The sequence below is a fragment of the Fringilla coelebs genome, assembly GCF_963513975.1.
Source record: "Fringilla coelebs genome assembly, chromosome: 3".
Lineage (NCBI taxonomy): Eukaryota > Metazoa > Chordata > Aves > Passeriformes > Fringillidae > Fringilla > Fringilla coelebs.
In genome coordinates this window covers 34,625,192-34,651,945 of record NC_140030.1, presented here as the reverse complement: position 1 = coordinate 34,651,945, position 26,754 = coordinate 34,625,192, and the positions used below count along the sequence as shown (strand labels likewise).

Sequence of the window (26,754 nt, the reverse complement as noted above, 5' to 3'; positions counted from 1 at the left end):
TTGCCACTGTTTAGAATGATGGTTTTGGATTTTTTGATTGCCTCTTTATCAACCTTTCACATTTTACATTGTGAAAAATAATTCTCAGATCCTGGATGTAGCATTTGTACAGAGGGAAACTTTCTGTGAAGTGAAGGGACCTTGTATTTGTAATAGGATACCTGACACCACATTTTTTATGTTCACTAATATAACACCTTATTTTGATGATTTTTAAATAAATATTATTGTTTCATGGAGAGATGTAAAGGCACTTTCAGGAGAGTGGTGTTACTTATAACATCTGGGCATTCGAAAATTTAGACTTGCCAATATTTTTGGAAAAGACATTTATGTCTTCCTCCTGAGTCTCCTATTTTATGATTGGAGTTTCCAGCCTTGAGAGGGGAAAGAGTAAGGATAGAGTCTGTAAAATCATTCCTGTGTGAGAGCTTGGTGGAAGTGGAGCCCAGGAGACACCAGAGATATTTAGAGTTTTCTCTGGCCCTTCTACCTAGTTGTCAACCCCTGGAGGGGCTGAGGACAGCCTATTGTCTCAGCCTTCACGTGGGAAGCTCAGCTGCATGCAGGAGATGCTGGCTAATGTGCAGACAGTGAGGAGAAGGTGCTCTACATTTGTGAGCCATCTCTGGAGTCCCTTTATAAGATTCTGTAAGTTCTTGAGGTTGGTTTATGGAAAAAATACACCAAGGCAAATACCTTTTTTTTTCCTCTGGGAAAAGGAAGTGTTTGTGGCAGTACTTGGACTTGGTAGTGTTAGGGTACAGCTGTACTGTATGATCTTAGAGGTCTATCCCAATCAAAATGATTCTGTGATTTTATATTTTCTATCTTGCCAGTTACCTGCACCTTCCTTCTCCTGCCCTGACTTTTAAGCACATTTGCTTTATTTGCACAATTTTGGAGATAAACCTTTTGGATTATACTTTTCCCACAATATGTGCAAAGCATGTGTTCATGTAGAGGAATACATTGTTAATGATGAAAAAAACTATAGATTGACAACAACAATTGGAAGAAGAGTCTAGTGGGGAAAGCAGCCGGTCCAGCAGACATCGCTAGTCCCATAAGCAGGCTTCCCTAAAATTAAATGAAACTTTTAAGGGTGAGCTGTCTGGAATTACTTTGCATTTACTAGAGTAACTGTATTGATGTCAGCAGGTGCCCTGAAGGAGCTTTTACACAGTACTTTGTTTTTCTACAGCTCTACTATGCACCTGTACTCTTCATGAAATAAGTGCTATTAGAAGAGGCATGCACACATTTGCTGGGACAAGTGGCCTTTGTATATCCTTAAATACATATCCAAAGTATTGAAAGGTTAGAAAAAAACAAAAAAAAGAGTTGTAGCCTGAGAATTCAATACTTGGTTCATATATACTACGAAGAGAGGCATTTTAGTTTGATGGTGTCGCTGCTCACATTTGCTATTCCTTGCAAAATAAGATGGCACCAGGCAGGCTGTTAGCATATGTCAGTAGCACACTGCTGTGTCCTCTGCATCCATCACAAGAACAGTAGTCTGCAGTGATTGTCATAGATTAGGGAAATAGTGAGCAATCTGTTCTAATTTAGAGCAAGATATATCCAGGAAGGAATCAAGAGGTGCTTAAGGTGAAGAAAAGTATTTTAAGAGGCATTCTAATCTATCCCTTCATTCTGAGTTGTATAGCCATATTCAAGAAAACTGCGTTGTAGAGTCATAGTACTGCTGTTGCTACTGCCATCCTCCACTATGGTGAATTATCAGCAGTGATCTGGCTGCAGGAATCTGATCTTTATTGTTTTCAGAAAAGTTACTTTAATTCTTTATACCTGGGATGCAGTAAGACATGAAAAAAAAAATGCAGCTAAAGCCTTAACACAACCATGAAGGTGAAGAAGCTTATTCTAAAGCATTGGCCATGCAGTTTTTATGAGAGTAATTTGCTTCTCCTTTTAGTGGGACCACATTGCTTTGCTGCTGAGAAGTCAGCAATTGCGTTGTACTTTGGAGCTGCACCAGCAATTCTGCATAGTGTGGATGTTAAAGAGCAGTCACAGCAGACTTTAGGTGGTGCTCAGCAAGAGCTAAACTCCAGTGCTTTTCTTGGTTTTGTAGGAAAATTACATCAGTGTGGATTCTACTCTTGCACCCAGGTAGGCAAAAATTACGTAGGTATTTTTTAAAAGTAGTTTAAAAATATTTATATTGTGACAGAATTCACTGTCTGCCATGTTTTCTTCCTGTTATATCTAGATATGTTTGACATCACAAGCCCAGCAGGAGCTTTTTCTCCATGAGCTTTTATGCCTCAGTCAGATGCTCTAAAAAGACCTTCACTGTAACTGATGAACATTTGCAGCAGTTTTCTGCTTTTACAGGTTCAGTTTTTGCAGTAAGCTGTTGATCTTGTAGATGAATGAAGAAAGACTCTCTATCCATAGACAGTTGTTGCTATGGGTTGGCTCTGTTGCTAGATCTGCTGCTGCTATGCCTTTATGGACTGTGGTTTTGCTGGTAGAGCAGATTTTGGGACATACCCAGCAGGTTTGGGATTTTATATTCAAGACCAGTTCCCACGAAATTAAAATCACTTTTTCTCTTCATTCTTTGATGAGCCTATTTCTGCTTACCTAGTGCTGAAACTAAATAAAGACTAAATATGTCTTAGTTGTACTCACAGACCATCTGTACATCGTTTGAGTACTGTTGAGAATTTTAAATTTAGTACATTTGTGAGTGTTTGTGGTCCCATGTATCTAGGTGTCCCATTGAACATAAGTCTGCTTTAGACATTGTTGCTTGATTTAAGTTTTCATACATCCATTTTAGATCCTATGAATCTTCAACCTACAGGTTTCAGAATAGATGAACACCTGCTAATCCTTCTGTGATGTTTAAGCTTTATTTCAGTGATTCTTGCAGCTGAAATTGTGTTTTGTCTTCCACAGAGACTGTACAGTTGGTGCTGTTTTGCAATGGAATGAAAATATTTTATGGGTGATAAGACTTTGCAGCTTAAAATTAATGCTTTTGAAATTGCATAGCAGCCAGATGGAGGAAGGAAGGCAATGTAGAAAAGAAGTTGGTGAACACCCAAGAATATTTAGTCTGGAGAATGTTAAGCATTACTTTGAAATTACATACTCCAAGACAAAGTTACTCCTGAACAGGATTAAAGTGACAAGACTTACTGCCATACAAGAAGTTGCAGTATGTTTAGATAGCTTTCTGTGCTTCAGAGGAATAATGTGCTTGTAAATAACCTTGTCTGTCTTGGAACAGTATATTAACACAGTTGTTTGGTTTTCTGCTTTTGCCCTTTACCCTTTGAGAAAAAAAGAATTTCATTCTGTGGACTATTCAGAGGCTTTGTTCTGCAAATAGCTTTTCCTAATAAATATCCCAAAACCAGTGTAGGTACATTTATGTTAATATAGGGCAGTTGAGTCTACTAAAAATGTTGGTTGGTGTGAAGTAATTTGGGCCTTGCTTTACAGTTTTAAATAGGCAGTTTTACTTCTGACTTCCCTTAAATAGCTTATAATGATCAAAGCATGTCAAGATGTTATAAAATAATTTCAAATGCATTAATAAAATTAATGTCGTTGAGATTAATTTGTAGTTGTTTAATGCAAACAGAATTATTTAATCCACTGTCTTTTAATGTACATTTTAGCATGAGTTATTTAATCTATGCTATCTATTGGAGTTAGAAATGAGAAAACTGCATGTGGAGTATGGATTTTAAATCATAAAAGGATTCATCAGAGCAAATAGCATAATTTTAATTAAAAGATGCTTTAAAATACTACAAGACCAGTTGATACCTCTTATGTCAGCCCATCTGAAAAATATTATGACACTGGTATTCTGGTGAGATTAAATCTGAATTTTCATTATAAGGCTTTCTTATTAGTATTAAATAACTTGCCCTTTTCAATTGGTGACACATTGAAAGTTCAAAAAGGACTTACATTTTGCAGGATGGGGTATATTAAACCCAGTGAATTGTTTTTGCAGTGGATTTCTACCTAACTTCTTTTTGACTAGACTCCAGATTTGCATATTTTTTCCAATCAAAGTATTCCTTACTCAGGAAAAAAAGCTAGAAGACTGTTAATAGTGAGCATGTCCTTCTATATGCAACTATTATAGTAATTTATAGAAATATGTATCATTGTATGTTAATAGGATTGTTGTATCTATAACTAATATAATTATATATACTACATTAAAGTATATGTACTATATGCTATATATATGATGCACTTTAGTGTAAGGATTTTATATCATTAATTTTATAATGAGTTTGCTTTGCAAGTGAGAGTATTTAAGGCCATGTGAAAATACAGAAATTCAGTTAAATGAAGTCTTGTCTCTGTAGTGCTACACTGAAAAGAAAATGTTTAAAACTTGAAGATGGAGCTTCTGTGTTGACCACTGTTGTCCATTGCAAAAAATACAGAGGCATGCTCTCTGCCCTCTTACTTCCCTAAATATTTTGCTCTTCTCTTGCTCATTTCCTTGCAGGGACACCAGTGGGTTAAATTTCTGTTCTTATGTTTTTTGTTTCTTATGAAAGATTTAATACCTATTGGTTTGGGGTACCATGCAACTAGTAAAGGTGCCAGGGAAAATTTGCTCAAAGCCTGCACTTGACACTCCCAACTGCTCAGGATAAATAATGAGTGGTAGAACATGAGCACAGATGTTAGTTTCAGGATGGAAGCCGTGGTTCTGCAAAGCAAGATTTTTCCAAAGGGAAGAAGTACTTTCACTGTAGACTGTGAAATACTGCGCTTCTTAGTCATCCATATTATTTAAATTTTGGTAAAAGTTCAGTAACTAATGAGCAGGCATTGATTTTTATGTTGTTTTTAGATCACTGGAAGGATAATTAAAAGTATAAATAACTTAGCCTCCTGGTACATTAAGTATATAGACACATCATCAACCATAATTAAGAATTGTTTTTAGATTAAATCACTTTTACAAATAGTTATTTAATTTAGCAGGTTTGTCCTTTGGTTCAGTAAAGTCATCTGTCATTTCTCTCAGAGCTGTAGCTGGTGGAAAGGGCAGCTTTAACAACATTCAGTTCGCTCTGAGATTCTGGGCTGAGCTTCTGTCAGCTTTTATATTGGATTCTTCAGCACAGGCTTGATTCATCAAAGCACTGAAGCTACAGTTAACATCTCCTTCAAGAGTTTCACAGCGTTTGGAGCCCTAAATGCAGAGCACATTTACCTAGATCATAATTAATAAAATCTAGTTAGCACATTGCCTCAGCAACACTGAGTAAGAGCTTTTGCATTTGCCAGTTTTGACCTGTGTAGACTACCCTCAGTTAGTGTATTTATAGAAGTAGCTTGCTAAATTAGAGGTGATGATGGGGATGTTCTGGAAAGGGAAAAAGAGCTTATCTGTTCCTCTTCAAAAACAGCCTTACTTTGTCTGTTGCTGAGACAGCTCAGTTGCATTTAAAAGTGAATCTTGTGTACGATGAAAGATTATTATTGATAAATGTCTTTAGCACTGATGGAACAGGCTTCTTCTGAAATAAATGCAGTCTGGTCAGAAGCCTGGTCCAGTTTTTAAAAATCTTGTGAGAATTTTCATCAGTTTTTCTCGTGTTTGAGATACAAAGTTTTCTTTTGCTTCCCTGATGTGCCATGTGTATTGCATTTTTCCATGAAGACTTAGGATGTTGTGGGTGGGTTCCATGACCTCATGGATGACTGTGTTGTAGTTAGTTTGCTAGTTCTTATATCAAGAAATTATGAAATAAATAAATTTCATTATTTTGGTGTCTTAAAACTTGCTTTTAAGAGCGCAGTTTTGAAATGTTATTCTAACTTATATACACGATTCATTGGGATCAATTTCATAGTGAACAGTGGACAGATACCATTCCCTGATGCATGGTGATTCAAATGTAAAACATTTTCTAAAATCATTGTGATCAATTATTTCTGTTAGAGAAGTAACTGTCTTTAATCTTATGTGAGTAGTTGTTTTCAAGTTTTACTCCTCTCTGCTTTCAGAATTAATTGCTTGAATTTCAGAGAGCATTTGTTGATTTTTATTTTTTAAAGAAATAAAAATTTTCCTGGATTTCACATTATTATCAACTAAACAACTTTGAAAATACCACTTCATGTTTAGAAACATTTTATGCATGTGACTATGGGAACTTTACTTTCCTAGCTGTATTTCTTTGACTGGTTATGGGAATGTGAGAATCATACAAAAAAATTATAAATTTCTCCTTCAAATGATCAGTTCCTTAGAGAAAGCATTGAAAAGGACAAGGGGGAAGCTAGTCTCAGTTTGTCATCTTTATTTCTGACTTGTTTGGAGTGCTCTGTTCTGACAGTTTAGCACATAGAACATCGTTGTTTCCCATCAGCATCTAGCCAAGTATCACCCTCCTTGAGTAGAGTTTTACTTTTTCATTTCTGTACTACTTCAGTTCAGTTCTGAACTGTATGCCAGAGATATATTAAAGTTTTATTAGCATTCATCATATGTGGTTCTGTCCTTTTCAGAATGAAAGTTATGTGAAGGTTCTAATTATATCTTTCAATCTTATGTCTGTTCATTGTGTTTTCATGGATGAGACTAATAGATATCTCTTAGATTGAACAGAAGAAGTTCTGAGCTTGAGGTTTCACTCTGGTCTGCAGAGGCTGCATCTCAAGTTTGATTAACACGGGAAACTTCTCCACTGTTGTTCTTACTAGGGATCAATTCCATTGTCACCAGTTCTTCTTCCTGCCTCAAAATTTAAGATTTTTTTTTCCAGTTGTCCTGAATCTACAACATAGAGTGCACTTAAGTAAAAGCACCAAGTCTCTCAGTTTGTTTCTGTCATTAGGGAGTATGGTGGACTCTGAAGAACATGTTTACTTTGCGTATAGTAGTTGATTTTGCTAGATAGAAATACATATTAATAAATTCATGTTCATATTCTCCTGGGTAAGCACCACTTGATTAGCTGGTATTCATGTTGCTGTGTTCCATTAGCAGCCTGTCTCTGTGGAGCAACTAATGTGCATTTCTTCTCAGTACTCTCCTGAAAATCAGGAAAACATGAAACTTCCCCAAGCCTAATTTATTTGAGATCTTTCTTAAGAAAATTTGGTTGAAATAAGCTAAAAGGATTATCACAAGTTTTGGGGCAGAGTGGGATAAAGAAAAGAGAAAGAAAATGGAAGGAATGGAGTGGCAGACAAAATTCTTAGAATTATTTGTGTTTTCCTGTTGGTGAGATCCCTGACAGACAAAACTGGATGATAATGGTGATTTGCAGAGGTGGATTTAACATCCTGTGAAAAAAAATCACTCTAGCATGCCCTTTTCTTGACTCAGAGCATGGTCTGAGTTTGTACCATTTTCCTGAGTATGTTTTATTACATCTTACTCTTTTAAAGCCTGGTTTCTAAAGCTGAATCACATTTCCCTCAAATACTGGCAAGGCCAATAGGTAGCAGTGCGATTTTACTTGTCACAAAATTGGTCCTAAGTAGATGCAGTCTTGCACCCCACAATGACTTAGGAAATTTGTTTAGAATTTATGAATTTTGTTTGATACTGAGAATCATATTTTCTTGTGTCAGACTGTGAAGTCCAGTATCTCAAGATTTCTTTGTGGTGTAGAAAAGTTGAATATTTGCTGAAGGAAGTACAGCATTATTTCTGTTGTCAACCTCACTTTCCTCAAGCTTATGTCTTATCTCCCCCTTATTCCTTTCAGCCAGTGTAGCAAGCTGTGCTGTGATGTCTGGGAATTGTGCTGGGAGTGATTGGCTGAGCTGTCCTCTGTGGATGCTCACTCTCCTGAGGAGCATTATCAGCCCATCTGCCTTTTCCACTAAACAGAAAGCAGTCTCCTCTCCTGTACTGGAAGTGAGACAACTTCCCTTATATAGAAAGATCACGAACTAAGGTGAAAAACAGTGGATTCTTTGTGGTTTGTTTTGCTGGTGTTTTATGCATAGATGCTTATCTCTTTCCTCTACAATAAAGATTATGGAAAAGTGCTTCTGAAAGCAACAGGGATAAAGAAGAACAAAGAGAAATGATCTAATAAAGCAATGACTTTCCACAACCATTTGTGTTAAATGCTTGAAAGGGCAAGTCACAAGGTCTAATTCCTAACATGTTGTTCCTGGGGCAGTAAATGCTGAGAGATATATATTTTGTTTGTAATAAGGGAATACACTGGAATAATTTCAGGAAATACAAATAATTGAGCAATTAATAAGCAAGAATTCCAATATAATTAGGCTAAATGTCTTTATGCAAACCTTCTTTCACTCAGATAAACCAACAGCCACAAAAGAAATATCCCCAGTTTGGTGTCAGGGCTGTAGTAGTTGGACTTTAAAATAAGGAGGCATCTCCAAAAAATCCTTGTATCAAAACACAACAATAGAATCAGAGTACTGATGTAAGTTGGGATCTTTTGAATATTGCTTGGAATTCTGAAAAGTTTCTTTGAAGAAAGGGTGTTGATCTGTGGAAACACCTTCCCAAGACCCAGAACCTTAGCACACCACCTCCAGTCTCCAAACTCTTTCACTGTGTTTGAAGGTGCCTGCACAGTGCTTTGTTTAGACTTGCTGATTTCTGAAAAAGAGAGCCCCTATTTTGCTACCTTCACCTAAATTTTCCTGCACCACCAGGTTGTAAAAAATGTAGAGAAAAGAATGCGTAAGGAGCATATAAAGGTAACTTTCTAATTATGTGGGGAAATGAAATTCCCAAGGGATAAGGAAATGTAAAACTCCATTCTGGATTGCAGTTAACAAGACTCCTTGGTTACTGATTCTTTAGGGCTCATCATCTAGCTCTAAGTGTTCCTCCTGGAATATTTATAGAATCACAGAATGGTTTGGCTTGGAAAGGACCTTAAGGATCATCTAGTTGCTATTCTCCTGCTGTGGGTAGGGATACCTTTCAGTAGACCAGGTTGCTCAAGTCCCCATCCAGCCTGGAACTCTGAACCAGTCAGGACTGCCTTTTCTGGCCTTGGTCACTTGGGTAGTCTGTAGTCTTATAAAAGAATCATGTTTCCATTCAACACTGACATAGTATTTGTGACTTAACTGGAGGTTTGTACCTTCCAATAATGAGACTACTTCAGAATCTCTTCTATACATCTCACCTTCCTGTCCTAGTGGTCAGTTGGGGCTTTTTGTAGTAGCTTTAACAACTTTTGCAGGTCCGTGTGTCACAGTATAAATGCCCAGTGAGATAGTACATATTATAAAGGTTGTTAATGTGTGGGAGGTTTTGGTCTCTGCCCTTTGGTATGGTCTCAGATATGTTGGAAATCTTAAGTGATGCACTGCCATTAGAAGAGCCAGGGGCTGCCTTCCTTCTTCTCCTTACCATGTAAAACTTATATCTTTTTTTGTCAAGATGACTCATTCTGGTGAGGTTTGAGAAAAGAAATTAATCTAGATGTGATATGATTCTCTTTGTCTTTTATTGCAGGGACAAAAAAAAAAAAAAGAGAAAAAACACTTATTTTAGGGAGATGAAAGCCCCTCTGGCATTCTGTGCATTATAGGTCTTGCTTCTATCAAAGCAGAGTTGGATTCTTATATACACATAGATAAATTAGGAAAGAGAAAAAATGTAAATATTCAAAAAGGCAAAAGAAAATAGTTGAAATTCAAGTGGCCAATTTCAGACAAATGGAGGTAAGAAAGTGAAAGTACACCCACTCTTTGAAGAAAGATGTGTAAATTATGCTAAGTAGGACATCTTCTAGAAGAACTAAGAAGGTGCTGTGTATAAAAAGTGTATCTGCAAACCTATGTGTAAGAAGCAAGACTTTACAGTGAATCATTGGGTTTGGGAGGCCTGAGAGAATGAGAACCATCCAGGGTGACACAGATATTGTGAAGTGAGTATTTGCTCTGTTTCACCAAGCTGAATGCTGGGGCCCCAAGTGTCTTAAAAAATGCAGCTATTTCTAGAAAGTACATTAAAATAAGCTGTTATGTTCACAGGCAGTGGTTCAGTCAGAAGAGCTGGAGGAATTTAAAAGTGAAAGTTGATGCTAAGATTATTTATTGAAATTTTGAAGTCTTGGAAAGGGAAGGGTAGCAAGCATTGTCTTCCAAAGCAATGCACTCAGGTCTGCTGAGAATAAATGGCATTCATCTTACCCAGGAGTATCTGATATTACCTACCCAAAGTTATTAAAGTAACTGGATCACTGATCAGTCTGTCAGTTTGTGTATTATGGAAGAAATAAGCCTGAACTATAGGAAGCAGAATGATCTTGTGTTTTGAGTAAATCTTGTTGAACTAATCTTGTTCTTTAGCATGTGATAGTGGGAACAGTTTACAGAAATATGCTTCTGAAATGTTGTTTTTATGAGTAACTCTAGAAATCTTAACTCTTTTACTACATCCAAATAAAAAATCTGTATAAGGTGAACTGGGATTGGTTTTTGCTTTGTACAGACTGTTAGTAAGTTCCCAGTGAGCATAATGAACATCAGTTTTGAAAATCATGCCTGACCTCCTGTCTTTTCAGAATTGAATGGAACCTTTCTTCCTAGAAACAAAATAAAAATTGGAGGCATTATGTACTGCAAAGAATACTCTATGTGTAAAGTCATTGTATAATGGGAAATTGCAAGTACAAATGAAATTTTGTTCAGAAGTAATGAAATTTGAATTAGAAACACGAGTGAATTTTTCTAAAATATGCTAAGTTTTCCTTTCACATTATGTATATTTTTGAAAGATACTGGTGGTATGGGTAAGGCACTTTATCTAAATACACTGTGTTTTTCTGGTAAACCACACTGCTCTTTGACTTTTACAGGGAAAACATGAAGGGAATTTTTTATCACAGTGATATGACACATTTTAATACTTAATTGAAACTTAGGTTTAGATGTATTTTAAGAAAATAATGAAGCTTTTTTAACTCTATAGGCTTGCTGATGCATGGGAAGATGATATGGGAGTTCATCCTTTGAAGTTTCCAACAGAAACATGTTTGGAATTATTGTTGATACTGGGTCTGAGTACCACATCTCTGCCACCTTCACTTCGATGCATGAACTCTTTTCAGGTAAGGAACAGCTTCTATTTCAGTATAAAGGTGTTACTTTTGGAAAAAGAGAGATCCCTGAGGGCCATAAACCCTTTCAGAGGGTTTGTCTTCTGTAGTTGCATGACTTTATATAAAAATGTAGACCAAGGTGGAAAATGCTATTGGATTTTTAATTAGTTCATTACAGTTTAAAGTGATGAAATTTAAAGAAATTTCATCAAACTTAGGCTACAATTGCTAGAATAATTATAAAAAAATCTTGTGGGCTTAAAAAAAAAATCCTTAGCAAAAAAATAAAGATTTCCAGTGGTGAAAACATTCTTCTATGTGTTACTCTGGAAGTTCTCAGCAATCATAAAATTTTTCCAAAGGAAACATTGTTGCAGGCATGTTAAATTGTGATTTTTATTTCTTTTGTAATGTGGTTGGAGAGTATGATTTTTATAAAGGCAATAGAGACAACTGAATTCATGATGATATGACATAGCAACTCAGCTTTTTTATGATATTTCTGTAGTTACATAGTCTGTAGGTTGAGTATGGATGCAAATCTAAAGAAACCAGCTGTAGAGCAGGAAATGTACTGAATCTGTGTTTGTTCTGGCAGCTATGAAAGAATCATCATCTTAGTGGGACAGAATGTTATTAACAGTTTGTAACATGATATCAAGTAGCCTCTATTCCTCTGTATTTCCTGCTTGTACTAAAGGCACCTCTAAGTAGTCCTGAGTTATGTTTACTGAAAAGTAGTCTTTTTGTAGATTTTGAAGCAAAAAAAAATGGTTGTAAAACAAAATCAAGTCATTGGCTTTAAGAGAGTTATACTGATGTACAGTTGCCAAAAAGTCCTGTTTTAGGAGTTTTAGGCAGCAGGTACCTAAAACTCCTGTTTTAGGAGGTACCTGCATTGTTTCTCACTTCGCATCTGGTTTGCTTGGAAACAGGCAATCTGTACATGGTGATCACTTGGGTACAGCAGCAGCCACTGATTGCTTCAATTTTAATACCCAAGGTCAGAATTGTTACTGAGTTGTATATTCAGAGGCCATAAAATTGAAGAATCTCCTGGATGCCAATAGATTGCAATAATTATAAATTTCAAGCATTGGCCAGCAGTAGTAATCCATGCAGTTCAGTAGTCCATGTTTCCTATTAAGAAGTGAACATTTTGGTTGTGTAATCCAAGAGGATGTATTCCTTGTCTCTTACATTGCCAGTAATCTGTGGTAAAGTCTTCCCTGCTTTACCCATGAACGGTTAATAGGAGTCTCTTCCTGTATGCCGAGGCTGTATGTCCTGGATTGTTTCTGTGCATACTCAGTCCCATGTTGTGTATTTGGGATTCCCTTTGATTTGTGTATGGGGTAGAGACAGGAAGTGATAGATGTCTGTCAGCTGGTGTTTTTACCTCAGAGTACACAAAACATCAGACGTCTCTTTTTTTCCTTGGCTGACTGAATGATTGTGCTCAATTGCTCCTGGGTAATTTTAGCTTTGTGAGGCTACCTCTGTAAAGAAACCATTGCACATGGCACAGATCCTGGAAGCATAGGGTTATGTCAGCCATGGGGTGGAACATCCCCATGCATGCCCTGGAGACCCTCTGACCGTGGCCTTTGAACCCCAGATTTGTGTGGAGCAGAGGAAAGCAAACAGTACTGTGCTAAGCTCATTTACTGAGCACTGGCCTGCACAGATTGTGGTTTTCCTGCCTGTGTGTCAAAGTTGGCAATGTGACAATGTCCTGTCTTTCACAGCAACACACTTTGTAGTTTTTGAAAAGCCCAAGTTAGAAACCTGCTCTGCTAAGATAATGTTCTATTTTGCCAAGTGGGAGGGAAGGAAAATGGCTTTTTTTGATAAAATTCTGTGACTCCAACTGTCACTCTCCTTGGCAGACAGTCAATATCACCAAGAGTTTGCCCTAGAGGGTGAACACTGTCCAGTAAAATATTGTTTTATTTATTTTTATCTTTATAAACCTTGTTTGGATCTCAGTTAGTGAATCCATGAAGCAGAAACAAAGTTTGCCCAGGCTTTTCCCTGATGCTTTATAATGGTCTGCCAGCTTTATAATTTTGGAGATTTTTTTCTGGCTTGCTTTTTCATGTTCAGCGAATACTAGAATTACAGATCCTAGTTTTTCTGTATTTCTCTTGGAAAAAGCTGGCAAGGTCTGAAGAGAGCCTGAATAATGATACTAAATTGTGCTGTTGCCTGGGCATAAGATCATGCTGCATCCAAAATAGTGAAGATTGTGAGCCAAAAAGGGAATTATAAAAGGGCATTAATTGAAAACTGATATTTCATGTATCTTAATGGAGTAATGGCAAAATGACAAAACTAGTTTAGCTTTATTTTGTGGTAGACCTTAATCTGACAGTTGTCTAGAAAAATTTAAAACATTTTAATTCTGTATTACAATGAAACTTGTATTTGAACTGGAAATAATTGCAGAGTTCCCTATTATCTACACAGTGGAACAGTGGCTGTCTTGTTCAGCAGGGGCCAGGGTCTTGCAATTGAATGCTGGAGGAATTAGAAGGAAAAAACAACCCCAGAAAGTACCAGAGTTTTCTCCTTTCATTTATATGTGTTTCCACAGTTGGACATGTGGTGAGGAGTTAAATGGACCACTGCTTTCTACTGGTGCTTTTCTTTATGTTTTCATACAGTATTTGGAAATGTATCTAACAGGCAGCTCTAATTTGATGATCCTAAAGTTATAGTTCAACTCCTGATACCCTGTCAGTGTGGCTTTTAAAATCCAATTTTTTAAAATTAGATAACCAAAAATTATCTCATTGACACCCATGTTTTTTGAGAATGTATTTACCCTCTCTCCCAATTATATTACAGTGCTGCAATGTTGACAAGCCAAAATTTTAGTTGGTATGCATCTGCATTGGGTGATGCTTAGGCTGTAAAAAACACACAAAGGAAATCTGCTTAGTTGCTAATAATCTGTAATAAACTCTGTTCTGCCTTGTGCTCTGGAAGTACTCTCTGGGACTAGCTTAGCAGACTGTATCAGTGCTGAGACATAAATTACATTTTATTTTCCATTGGTGTGCTACTGCTTAGTAACATAATATTTGAAATCACTTTTCAATTTGGTTTTGACCCCGTAAAGATCTTTCAGTGTGATTTATGTTGCTAGAGGAGCCTGGAGGAGAAGAGCAGCAGCACACTGTGCTGCGTAGCTCTGCTGAGTTTAAGGTGCTCACTACAGCCAGCTTATAAGTTTCCCAGGCTGTTGAGCCTAGGTTGTCTTTGGCTCATCTCATTTTACCTGAACCATTGCAGTGACCTTTTTTTGGTGGACTGTAGAAAGTTAAATCTTAGGAAGCTTGAGCCTGTAAACTCTGAAGGACTCTGTTTCTGGTTGCTGGTTGCTGGCAGCTCCTGGGTTTACTGGAGAACACAGTTTTTTAGCCCTGACTTGTACCTTCCCAGGCTTGTAATCCCTCACCCATACTAAGGATGTCTCAGATTAAGGTAATAGGATTGACTGAGGCCCTTGATACTTACCCTGGAGCAATGAGAAAAGCAGTAAGAAGGGAGAGAGGAGTTTGCTACTAGAAAAGATTAATTTTTTTCGTTTGCTTTTGCTCTGAGCGTTGTTTTGCCGCTTTCTCTTCAGCTCCATTACGCTGCACGGAGGGCTGTGTTACCTCATTACACACTCCATCTATATGGCTGTCCACCCACCTGAGCTGTCAGCCCTTTGCTTTGGGAATGGTTGGGCTTTACTTTGTGTATTATTCTTAATACTTGCAAACACTTGTAGCTAGCACCCACTTGAGTTATCATGTACTTTATCACAGTGCTGCTGGGCTGCTGATTCTCAGCACAGTCTCAGAGGCTGTGTTGGTATTTCAGAGCCTACAGCACAGAACAGTTAACACAGGGAGATGCTTTAAAGTGACAAGTAATCTCTGCTGTGTTTTTCTAACCTTATCTCGTCTTTCTCTGAATTCAAGCACAGTGAAAATGTCTTGGATATTGAATTCTTATGATGACACATGGGGCTGTTGAGCGCATTTTCTCTTACTGCTGTTGTTGTGGGAAACCAGATATTTTACTTGCCCTATCAAGGCACTATTCATAAGGTCACAGAATGTAAACAACAGTTTTCAGAGTTAAACAGATCATGGTTTTAGTTTTACTTTTACAGTTGTGTGAAATTGAAGGAAGATTGTGATTAAGAACTGCTGAGCTGTTTCAAAATTTTGTTTCAAATAGCTCTTGATAGTTTTTGGAGCTGTATCCAGTGCCCCTGGTAGCTTTCCGCATACTGTCTGCTTTGGTTAAGAGAAGTGAAGCCACTGTTTAAGAAAAACCAAAAAACTGTTTATTCTACTATTGCAGTAAGAATCCCTAGTGGTGTTTCTGAAGGAAAAACTCATTTGTAGTTATTTTGTTTTCAAAAAGGAGGAAAACCCAAGATTTCTTATTGAACAGACTGTCAATTCTCTGTCATTTAGTCTCTTAATACAGTGCTAAAGGCAAGATGGTTTAGAATTACAGAATATCAGTTGCTCAGAAAATATAAGAATGAATAAATACAGTATTCATTATAGTTTAGTAGCTCTAGCATATGAGTATCAAAAGGGTCATGGAGAACAAAATATAAAATTACTGCTGTCTCCCAGGTCTATGCTTGGTCCAAACTAAAGTGTCCCTTGATATTTGGTGGTTTTTAGTATCAATGCTTTTATGTTTTATGTGTCACTATATATATGAAAAGCAATTTCAAAATCATTTATTGCAAGAAGTTAGCTGAAGATAACAGATGCATCTCTGTCTTTTGACAATCCTTTTTGAAGCTAACAGCTGAGTAAAATTTACAGAAATCTGTTCAGCTTTTCCATTTGTTCTGGGCATTTGGAGCTAGAGAAAATGCACGTATTCTTTTAAGCTGTGTTCCCCTCCTTTGGAGTGCTGTCAAACAGCAGCAAAGAAGGATAAAAATACAATAAAAGAAAATATTAGGAGTGAAGAAATGGCTTTCAAAATATTGCGTCTTTTATTAAACTATGCCAGAAAGGAAAAGTAAATAAGTGAATTGATGCAGTAAAATGGCTTATTATCCCTTTAAACATATTTTTAAATTACAGGCTATTACTTGCCTAGTGAAGATCTCCCACAAAATGAACTAGAGGTCTGAATATGTATATTCTATAGTATTTCACAGACAAATGATGAGTTCCTAGACACAGTACAAATTTTTAAAAAATATTTCTCTCAAGCTTGCAACTGGCCTATGTCTCTGAAATTTTTGCATTAACATTGACAATATTATGAAGCAACCACTGCAAATACATTGTAATCTGTTTAAATACAGTCATGTTTGTTTTCCTTAGCGGACTGGTTCTACATAATGTAAACTACAGTGAACAAACCCAGAGTATATAGTGTCAGCCTCTTTTGGCTACTCAGACTTTACCCAAAATAATGATGTTTTGATTTTTGAAGCTTATTATAAAAGTGCCTGCTATATGGTTTTTGTAGTTTTGACTAACTCAGATAGGTTTCCGGGATGACACAGAATGGATTTTTTTCTGTTTTATTTCTGATTATGATGTGTAAGTTTTAAAGTTTAATTTCAAATTATTTATTTTAAACAGGAAAGAAGTACCCAAACCTTATATACAAAAGCAGACGTAGTTTTGTAAAACATGCATACAAATATTTCAGTGGCTTTTAAATAAAAGAACTTATCATGTTTATATTTAGGAATTTTTTCATGTTTTTTGCATTTAATAAGAGCCATAATAAATCTATTTAAACATTGCAGAATAATTAGGAAAAAATTATAAAACTGTATGAACAAATTAAAATATAAAATTATGAACAAATGCTGCCAAGAGCAAGTTATATTAAGAGAGTTTGTGTTTCAATAACAAATTTGAATACTTCTTTGCAGAATTATAGAGATTTCTGTGTTCATTTAAGAAATTATTATTTTGTCTGCTGCTTAATTGTTCCATATTAAATTGATTTATAATATGTCACTCAGGTTATCTGACTTGGTGTTCACTGTAAGCTATCTTTTAAACTGTAAGCTATCTTTTAAAAGTATCTCTGAAGCATTCAGGTGTATGTGTTGAGAATATACCTTTCTTTTGTTGCTAACCTCAGTCTCAAAGGGAACAATTTTTTAGTTGAACTATAATTAGTATTTTTACATTCTTGTTGAAACTGTACCAAAAATGTTTCATACTGATTCTGCATACACTTTATTAAAGCATAGTGTCTCCTGGCTGAGAACTGTTCAGTTCTGTATATGCAGGACCTTATTGAACAATCTCCATATGTCCTTATGTATCCCTATATGACTCATCCATATCTGCAGCACAGGCTCACATTTCTAGGCTATGGTATTGTGATATCTGTAGCTGCTTTGGACATGCTAATGGGAAGGTATTATTTCCCTTATCTAATATGTGGCATGGCTACATTTCCTCTAATGGGAAGGAGCTGCCCATTTATATTGGCCTGAAACAGAATGAAATCAATCATGTGCAAACCTAAACTGAAGCTATGAATAGGAAAAATGCAAGCCCATCTTGCTTGTGGAAGCACAGTATTTTGTGATTGTTTCAGTGCTCAGTGGTGGAAAATCAGAACCTTGACAGCAGTGGCCCTAAACCAAGATTCAAAATTTGTCATCAGTTTCTCGGAAAGGGTAGATGGTTCTTTTCTTCCAAGGCAGTTCTCCAGTAAAGAGGAAATCAGAGAGAGTGAACCTGCACTTATCATAAACAGAAGTAGATTAAATTACAAAAAAACCATGTGCTCCAAGTAAGAAGCAGTGAACATGTAGCATGCAGGCAAGTGCCTCCTCAGGAAGTATGGTTTCCTGCTGCTTGACAAAGAAGATCTTCTGAAAGAACATTTCTGTGCAATTCCCTTTGCCTAGAATATAGCAAAAACTACCTGTTGCATAAGCATGTAGTAATACAATTCAAAGCAGTTCTCCTAGACAAGATGCTCAGATATGTCATTGTGGGGGTTTGACACTGGTTGCCCACCAGAGGTGCTTTATCACTCCCCTCCTTAGCTGGACAGGAAATTGCAATGAACAGCACCTGGGTCAATGAAAGGATAGGAGGAAATCCCTCACCAGCTACTGTCATGGGCAAAACAGATTTGACTTGGGGAAATTAATTGAATTTGCTAACAATCAAATCAGAGTAGGATAATAAGAAGTAAAACAAAATCTTGAAAATATTTACCCCAATCCTCCCCTTTCAGATTGAATGTATTCTCAATTCTTGGACAGCTCCTCCTAGCAGTGCAAGGATAGGGAGAATGAGGGCCATGGTGAGTTCATCACACATTGTCTCTGCTGTTCCTTCCTTCTCAGGCAGAGGACTCTCACACATTTCCCCTGCTCCACTGTGGATCCCTTACATGAGGTGACAAGCCCTGCCAGCAAACCTGATCCAGTGTGGACTCCTCTATCCACAAGTCCATCCAGGAGCCTGCTCCAGCACAGGCTTTCAGCAGGGTCACTGCATCCTTCTAGCATCTACCTGCTGTGGCACAGGTTCCTCTGCAGGGGAACCTCTGCTTTAGTACCTGGAACATCTCCTCTCCTCCTTCTTCACTGACCTTGGTGTCTGCAGAGCTGTTCCTTCCACATAGGCTCGCTCCCCTCTCCCTGATTGTTGAGCAGGGTCTTTTCCCCCTTCTTAAGCCTGTCATCCCAGAGGCACAACCACCACCACTGATGGGCTCGGCCTTGACCAGCTCTGGGTCCATCCTGGAGCCAGCTGGCATTGGCTGTGTCAGACAGGAGGGAAGTTCCGGCAACTTCTCACAGAGGCCACCCCTGCATCCTCCTGCTACCAAAACCTTGCTGTGCAAAACCAGTACAGTCATTTACCCTTTAGATGAGAATGTACAATTAATTGCAGGGATCCTGTTTAGATGGTCTGGTGTAGTCTGTGAATAAACTGTTTGAAAGGGGTGAAGACAGAACTAATTTTTCCAGTTTTCATCTATTGTGAACTTTCTGATTTTTCCAAGTAAGTCTGAAATCTAAAAGTGCAGTTGCTATGTCCTAATGATCGAGTAGTTGTGTAGGTAATGCACTGTTAAGCAGAAACTGAGAGTTTGTCTTTATCAATAGGCACCACACTGTGGAAAAGACAAATATTCGTGTTTTATGTACCTGAATATATACATAAAGAAGTCTTATGGGAGGTCTGATATACTACTAGAACATCCATTCCTATTTATTAATTGAGGCTGTTAGTGACTGAGAAACAAGCTCTGCTGAAAAGATATATTTAGACCTGTGCACAACCAAATACTGCAATACATGTTCAGTGTGGTTTGTATAGGACTGCTTCCCTCCAAAACCTTGGCATCTCTGAGACAATCTTAGCTCTACCCAGATTGCAATAGCTTGATTTATGTGAGGTGCAAGTGTCAATATTGTAGCTAAAAATGCACAGAAATCACATTATCAGCTACAAAGTGCTCTTTTGCTTTAAAAATAATACTGAGTCATTGGATAACAATGATTCTATAATGGAGATTTTCCTTAGAAGTTCATGTTGTTATGCTGTGTGTTTTGTGAATGTGTGTTGTAATGGAAAGCTACAACAGTTTGTTTCCATTAAGAGTCTGGATGGAAGCTTTGAAGCTACTTGAGGAGTCCAGAAAGCTCTGCATAATAAAAGATTTGTAAGGATGATTCTTAGTAGGCTTAAAAGTGCTTTAAAAACAGATGGATACAATTCTCTTAGATTTCAGCTATAGGCTGGAGTAGATATGATGTTATCACAAATTACAAGATTTTGAGGAATCCTGAGGGAGGTTGTCAATAAATTCTAGCATTTTATTAACACGCAGGTCAGCTTGCCAAGGCACTTAGAGCAGCTCCGGAGTGTTACACATTGAAGAGTTGGAAACAGTAATAATGTCTTCAAGGAGACAAATGGACAAATAAACAGAAGGCTGTAAACCCAGAGCATAATAATTGAATCGATGACTTGACTATGATAAAGTACATGGTGGACAAAAAGGAAGAGGGCTGTTAAGTTCTCCTCTTTTTATTGTCAGTTGAAAATGAGTCTGAAATGGATCTTTTGGTGAAGAAGTCAGTAATGCCTCCAGTGAGAAACATACAATTTGCGTTCCCTCAGAAGCAGAAGTCCATCATTCTGTTGCAATGTCAGTAGAGAGTAGTGTGCTCTAAATCTTTGTGCTTAAATCATAGGTCTGTGCCGGGGGTGGTGGCTGATGACAAATGGTCCTGCTTGAAAGCTTCTTCTTAAAGAAGAAAACTCTATTTGGATTTGAGGAAAGCTAGAATGGGCATGTCATGGGGGAACAGGACACTGTCCATCCAGGTGTAGGGAAAAACCTGAAGGGAAGTGTAAGACATGAGATAGACCAACTACCCTTGTACTAGGCTGGTGATGTTCTCATTGGCATACACCAACACAGTTGTGACTGGCCAAAAAAAGGGACAAAATTATTTCCTTCTCTAAGTTGTTTGCTGCTTTGATCTATAGAAAAGATCAGTTATGTGAATATTTCTTTGTAATAGCTCCACTGCTTTTGATATAAAGGAAGCTGGTTTACGCATGGGAGTGTGTGGAGGTATCTCAGCCAATGCATTTTATAGAGCTCCTAAAATAAGATTTGGAATATTCCCGTGGGAAGAACGAGAAGGGCAAAAGGGTGTATAAGCATTAACACAACCTACTGAAATAAGAAGACTGTTTAGCATCCAGTAGAAAGCTGTCATGCCTTGAGGTGAAACGTGGCAACCATTTAGCAATATGTAGAAAAACTTGCAGAAATCTGAAGATGCCGTAGCAGAGTGAGATCACAGGGAGTGTTGGGTGGGCAGAATGTGATTGCTGTTTGGACTTTTGCCAGGCATTTTGGTTAAAGTTTCTTCATCTGTCTCCCAGAAGCTTGACAAGTAAAATAGGAAGTGATTCTGCCTTATGGAAAGAAAGAAAAAAATTATTCCTATATAGCTAGTGTAAACTATAAAAGCATGGTATATAGAGAAAGGGACTATTTTAAAACACCAGTTCCCAGTCTCCATTATTTTTGTGAGCTATGGCACTGTAGATAAATGAAACCAGATCAGGGAGCTCTATTTCTTCTGTTGCTTTTAGTGAGCTTGAGTTTTATATATGAAAAATAGAAGGAAAAAAAAAAGTATTAAGCACCTTGCATGGAAAATAATCTCGCCTGAAAATTTGTACAAGTAAAGATGTTATTTTAATCGTACTGACTATTTTGGCTACTCAGTCCACTTCCAACTTTTTCCAGAATGCTTGGTATTTCTAAATATTATCCTGAAATGACTGAACACTTTACTGTTCAGATGTTCTCACTTCCTGTGACTGGTACTGCTGACCCTTGTTCTGCTTCTTATCAATAACTGCATAATTCAGCTCTAAATAAAAGGTTTTCTTGCTGTTGATGCTCCAGTCTTTGACATGTTTTTTATCTTCATATATCCCACCAAATTAAAAAAAGGCTATTATTGTGTAGTGGGGGGTGACTAGCTAACATTTACTTCTTTATTTCTTTATTTCTCTCTGATTTAACTCATCAAAGAGCTTGCTGCTGACTTTTTATTTCATGTTTTCATACAATGTATTTCATTCATCACTTGCTAGATTTACAGAAGTTAAATTCTAGGACTGTCTCGTTTCCCAATTTCTTAACTACTTTGAGTTTTACGTGCTCGTGAGTTTCCATGTTACTTTCTCATTTTTATTAGATACAAATTTGATTTGTTTCCATGCTATTTATGAGCAGACAGCTATGTAAGTCTTGCACCTTTTCCCTGTTTAGATACTAACTTTTAATGCTTACTATTATCTAATTGTATTTTCCTCTTTTCAGGTATGGGAGGGGGCAACAACCGGGCTTTATAGCCTTCTTTTTAGCAAAGTAGAATCAATTGTACTTCTTAAACTTAAAAAAAAAAAAGTCCACTGAACAGACAGAAACCTTCATATTTCAGTTTGCCTTCTCTGCTTGCACAGAAAGGAAATGCATTTTCAGCTGTATTTTTGCGCAGCAGTAGCATATGACTAGTCAAATTAATCAGAAGTCTCTATTCTGCATGATTGTCCTGAGGATATATTCCACTAAGTGACTGCTTTTCCTATTTTAAGGTAGGATCTATAATGTGACTAAACAATGTCTGTAAAACTTACTGTATTCTGTAAGCTTTTACGTGTTTGAGCTATATGGTTCAATGCTAAGATTAATTTTAAAAGACCTACTGAGTCTTATTCTACCTTTTTTAGGCCACTCCCGTGTGAGGAGTTTGGGGAGAGACCAATCTCCCATTTGCCAGGTAATTATATCATCTTCTGAGGACTCTAGCATTCAGCAAGGTTGTATCCACAATACTCGATTTAGATGAAGCAGAGGTCTGATTCCACCTGGAAATTATTGTTCTCCTGTAACTTAGTTAAAATGAGCTGTCAGAAGTGAGACAGTGTTTACCTATTTTTTAAGTGTAGCTCAGAAGCTGGAGAAAACCCTGGTGACACTTTGTAGCTAATCATTTTATGTAAGCCTTTCCTGCAAAAGGCAGAGCGTGCATTCCTAATACAAAACAGTGAAGAAGTCACGAGGGACTCTTTTACAACAATACTGATACTGGTTAAAGTACTAATACTTGCTGAAGTGCAGTGTCACTGTTGGATTATACTCCTTTCCCAGCCTACATTCTGATAATTTACAAAGCAGCTGAACGCCTGATTAAATATGGCATATTAATGATTAAATATTCAATATGATTCTCAAAACAACCCCATACTATTTTTTTTTCAACAAAGTAATCATCTTGAAGAAGATGCAAGTCACAGAAGAAGAATTTCATGTAAAGATATTATCTTAATCTCACGTGCTACTCTGTTTATGCAGAAGTGACTTGTCAGTCCGTATTTTTACCATTCCCATAAAAATTGCCAAGTCTTTGGATTGCCTAGAGTTCTCATTCAAATGAACAAATACTGAGTGGTTTTTAGTTAGGCATCATCTGGGGTGTCCACCTGAAGGCTTAGGAGCCTTTTCCTCATCTTGTAAGCTTAAAAATTCTAGTGGTGGTCCTTTAGTGGTGGCAGCTTTCTTTAATTAGTTTGTGTGGTATTACAGAAATTCACCTGAAGCGTTTGTGGTGATAGCTCAACATTGTAGGCAAGGGCCTGAACCTTTTGAAGTTAATATCAAAACTCTCTTTGGCTTCAGTGGTGCAGAACTGGCCTGTAAATGAATAAACCAGCCAGCTGGATATATTGTAGAGAAATAATTATTGCAGACTCTGAAAGTTCCTCATTAACACTATTGCATGTGAACTTTGCAAGCAAATGCTTGAAGCTAATCTCTGATAGCTATTTGTTAGACAAGTGAATTAATAGCTGTGGCTGCTGGTTCATGCAGAGGGTTCTCTGTTGGTGTTTTTTTTTTGTCCTTTATTTGAAGACTTCAATCAGTAAAAATGATTTAAAGGCCTCACTCCACTAGATGGGGAGAAGATGCTTGTAATGTAGTACTTGCTTACACTCTGCTGTTATTGATATGATATAATATTTTTACACTTGGGTAAGTATAGATTTTGAATAAAAGAATTTAATTAACACTGAATAAATGTTCCTCATAAGGGAAAAATTCTCTATTTCTATTTCATTAATGCTTCATGCTTCTAGCAGTTAACTAATTTAATTTTACTCCCGGTGTTCAAGGTCTGTGCTTTTCTTTCCTTCTGTTTTACAGTCTTTCCATCTTTTAAACAGGCTTTATTTGTGTTTTATAGCTGGGAAAAGAAGATCAGCCAGAGATAGAAAATAGGGAAAAGTGCAAAACATTTTTTCCTTTAGTTGGACTTTGTGTAATGCACAGTGGACATGTATCTATGACTGTGCATAAAAAATGTGTAATGTGAAAAAAAATTAGGTTTTTGGAAAGATCCATGAGATTTAAAGACTACAAGCCCTATTTTAAAAAGCAAGCAAAGGGACAGTTAATTCTTTTAAATCAGTAAAGGTAGGGAGGATCAGTCGCATTATAAAAGTAACCCTTGCACATGCAAGCAACCATGCTCATTTAATTTGGCTTAATAAGGAAATTTAGGGTTTTGGGGATCAAAATCCCTTTTGAGAGTTGTTTTTAGTTGTATATGCAGTACAATAGCATTTTGTATAAGATGCTTAAATTCAGGATACAGAGTGAGTGAAATGATGCGGCAGATGTTCAAAGTGAATAAAAAATATCTGTTCATGTTGCGTGTCAAGTAGCAAGGGTTTAGTGTGAGAAGTCTAGGAGAATGATAGTTTTAGAATTTGAGGCAAACAATTTTTCATTTTTATTTTTTTCCACAAACTCAGTACAGTTTTATTAAAGGTTTTCATGCAGAAATGTTAAGTGCCTGGTGTTGATCTTTAGCAGTTCTTAGTGTTTATCTTATAAAGCTGGTAAAATTTTGAAGAACTTCAGGTTATTTCTTTCAAACCTTAAGGTCATGCTGTGATCCTCACCTTTGGAACATTTCTAACATGTTCTTGATAATCATCTTTCTACATTTCTACTAATTGATGCTATTTTTCATTCACTGAACTTTGGGAAATGCTAATTTTTTTTTTTTTATAATGCAGGCAATTATGGTTCAACAGCATATTTTTTTAGTGGCCTTGCCCTAAGGAAGATGTTTTAAACAGTATTCTAGAAGTCTTAGAGCAGACCAATGTGCTGTAATAATTATACTTCAATAATCCAAAATTATGCCTCCAGGAAGATATGACTCCAGTGTGTACTTTGTTCATATATATTTATCCTTGATGGTAAAATGGATTAAAAAAATCAGAAAAAGAATTGGAAGAAACAATCGGGGAAATTGATTCTTCTTGAAGGTCATTAATGTTTTCTAAAAAGAAGTTAAAACCGAACATGAAAATCTCATTGTTTAAGAAATTGTTCTGTCTCTGTTTTGCATAATAAAATTTTTATCAGTACAAGAAAAGGTCTCATAATAATAAAAGCTAATTGGTATTTTCTTCTGAAACTGGAAAGTATTCAGTGGCTGGGAAACAGACAAAGAAAAAGAGGAGGGAGGAAAAGCAGCTTGAAGAGAATAGTATGGACTACATGGAGCCATAAGCTGAAGGACAGATTCATACTATCCTGTAATATAAAGAGGTTGCTAAGGAGGAGGGCAGAAGAAAAGAAACCAAAACTGCGAGATAAGGTTTAATTCAGAAGCATTTTCTGTCCATATTTGACTAAAGTATCTTTCAAGTGAATAAAGAAGATTGATTTATAAAAAGAAACTTAGGCAGCAAAATTAAGAGGGAATGTGAAATTTACACTGTCTAAACCCTCCAAAAAGAGCAGAGTAGACAAAGTCCAGTTTGTAAGTTTTGCAAAACATTTGAACCACTTGTGTTCAAGGATGCCTTAAAACTACTAAACCTTGTTAGTTAGCTGGTTCACTTAAAAAATGCATGCAACAGAAATACATTTTCAGAGACACAGAGTCATTGAGGTTGGACATGACCTCTTGATATCATCTAGTCCAACCCCCTGCTAAAGCACAGTCAACTAGAGCAGGTTACCCAGGACTACACACACCCAGTTGGGTTTTAAATGCCTGCAAGGATGAAGACTCAGCCTGTGCCAGTGTTCTACCCTCTTGCAGTCAAAACGTGTTCAGAAGGAATTTCATGCACTTTAATTTGTGCTTATTGCCTCTTGTCCTGTCAGCAGGCACTACTGGGAAGAGTCTGGCTCTCTCATCTTCACTCCCTCCCATCAGGTAGTTTTACACATTGATATGATCCCCCTGGACCTTCTCTTGTCCAGGCTGAACAGTCCCAGCTCTCAGCCTCTCCTCATATGAAAGACGCTCCAATATCTCAGTCATCCTCATGGTCCCTTCTTAGCCTGTTCTTCTTTTCCTCACTTCATTAAGTCCATATCTTTATTGTACTGAGAGCCCAGACCTGGACCCACCAGTCCAGGTGTGACCTTACCAGTGCTGAGCTGGGGTGAAGGATGACCTCCCTCACCTTGCTAGCAACACTTCTCCTGATGCAGATGTATGTCCACTATGTTTTGTTACCTGGTCTTCCTTCATGAAGGATAAGTCTTCCTACAGTCTTCCCTACTGGTCTCAGGGGCCTGGGATTCTTGCAGGCTGATGATCAGTAAAGACTGATGCAAAAGGGGCATTGAGAACCTCAGCCTTTCAGTGGGTTTTGTCAGCAGGGCGCCGGGCACGGTGCAGGCTAATGCTGTGCTGCTGACTGCTTGTGTGTCTCTGAGAATCTGGAAGGAGCTGCCTCCTGGCTCACTCAGTTCTCACCCTCTGCTGACGTGCTTTGCTGTCCATGGCTGTTGTTGCAGTCAGCTGTTTAACTGGGGTCCCAAAGAAGCCATTCAGTTTCTGAGGTGTAGGCTTGGCTGCACCTGTTCGATGTTGCACTAGATCTCTGCAGTGATGCTTAGGTCAGGAGTGACTGTTGGTTGGACAGTAGTCTCTAAATAACTGCATTATCCCAGCCCAATGAGACGAGCAGCCCCTATGTATCCCATACACAGTGCAGTTAATGTCTTTGTCTGACACCAATGTTTTAACATCTATTTCATTTTTGAAATGGGTCTTATTTCAGCAGTTATCCAGGGTGCTGTC

The 26,754-nt window shown here is 37.3% G+C and overlaps 1 protein-coding gene across 1 annotated transcript in view; it reads left to right on the top strand.

The window, feature by feature from the left end:
* Positions 1 to 26,754, top strand: part of UBE3D (ubiquitin protein ligase E3D) — a gene marked incomplete at its 5' end in the record, with an annotated part of 76,852 nt that overhangs the window by 34,462 nt on the left and 15,636 nt on the right. The window contains one exon of the mRNA XM_084202377.1: positions 10,949 to 11,087. Coding sequence (XP_084058503.1) covers positions 10,949 to 11,087 — 139 coding nt within the window. The remainder of the gene's footprint in view (positions 1 to 10,948; positions 11,088 to 26,754) is intronic.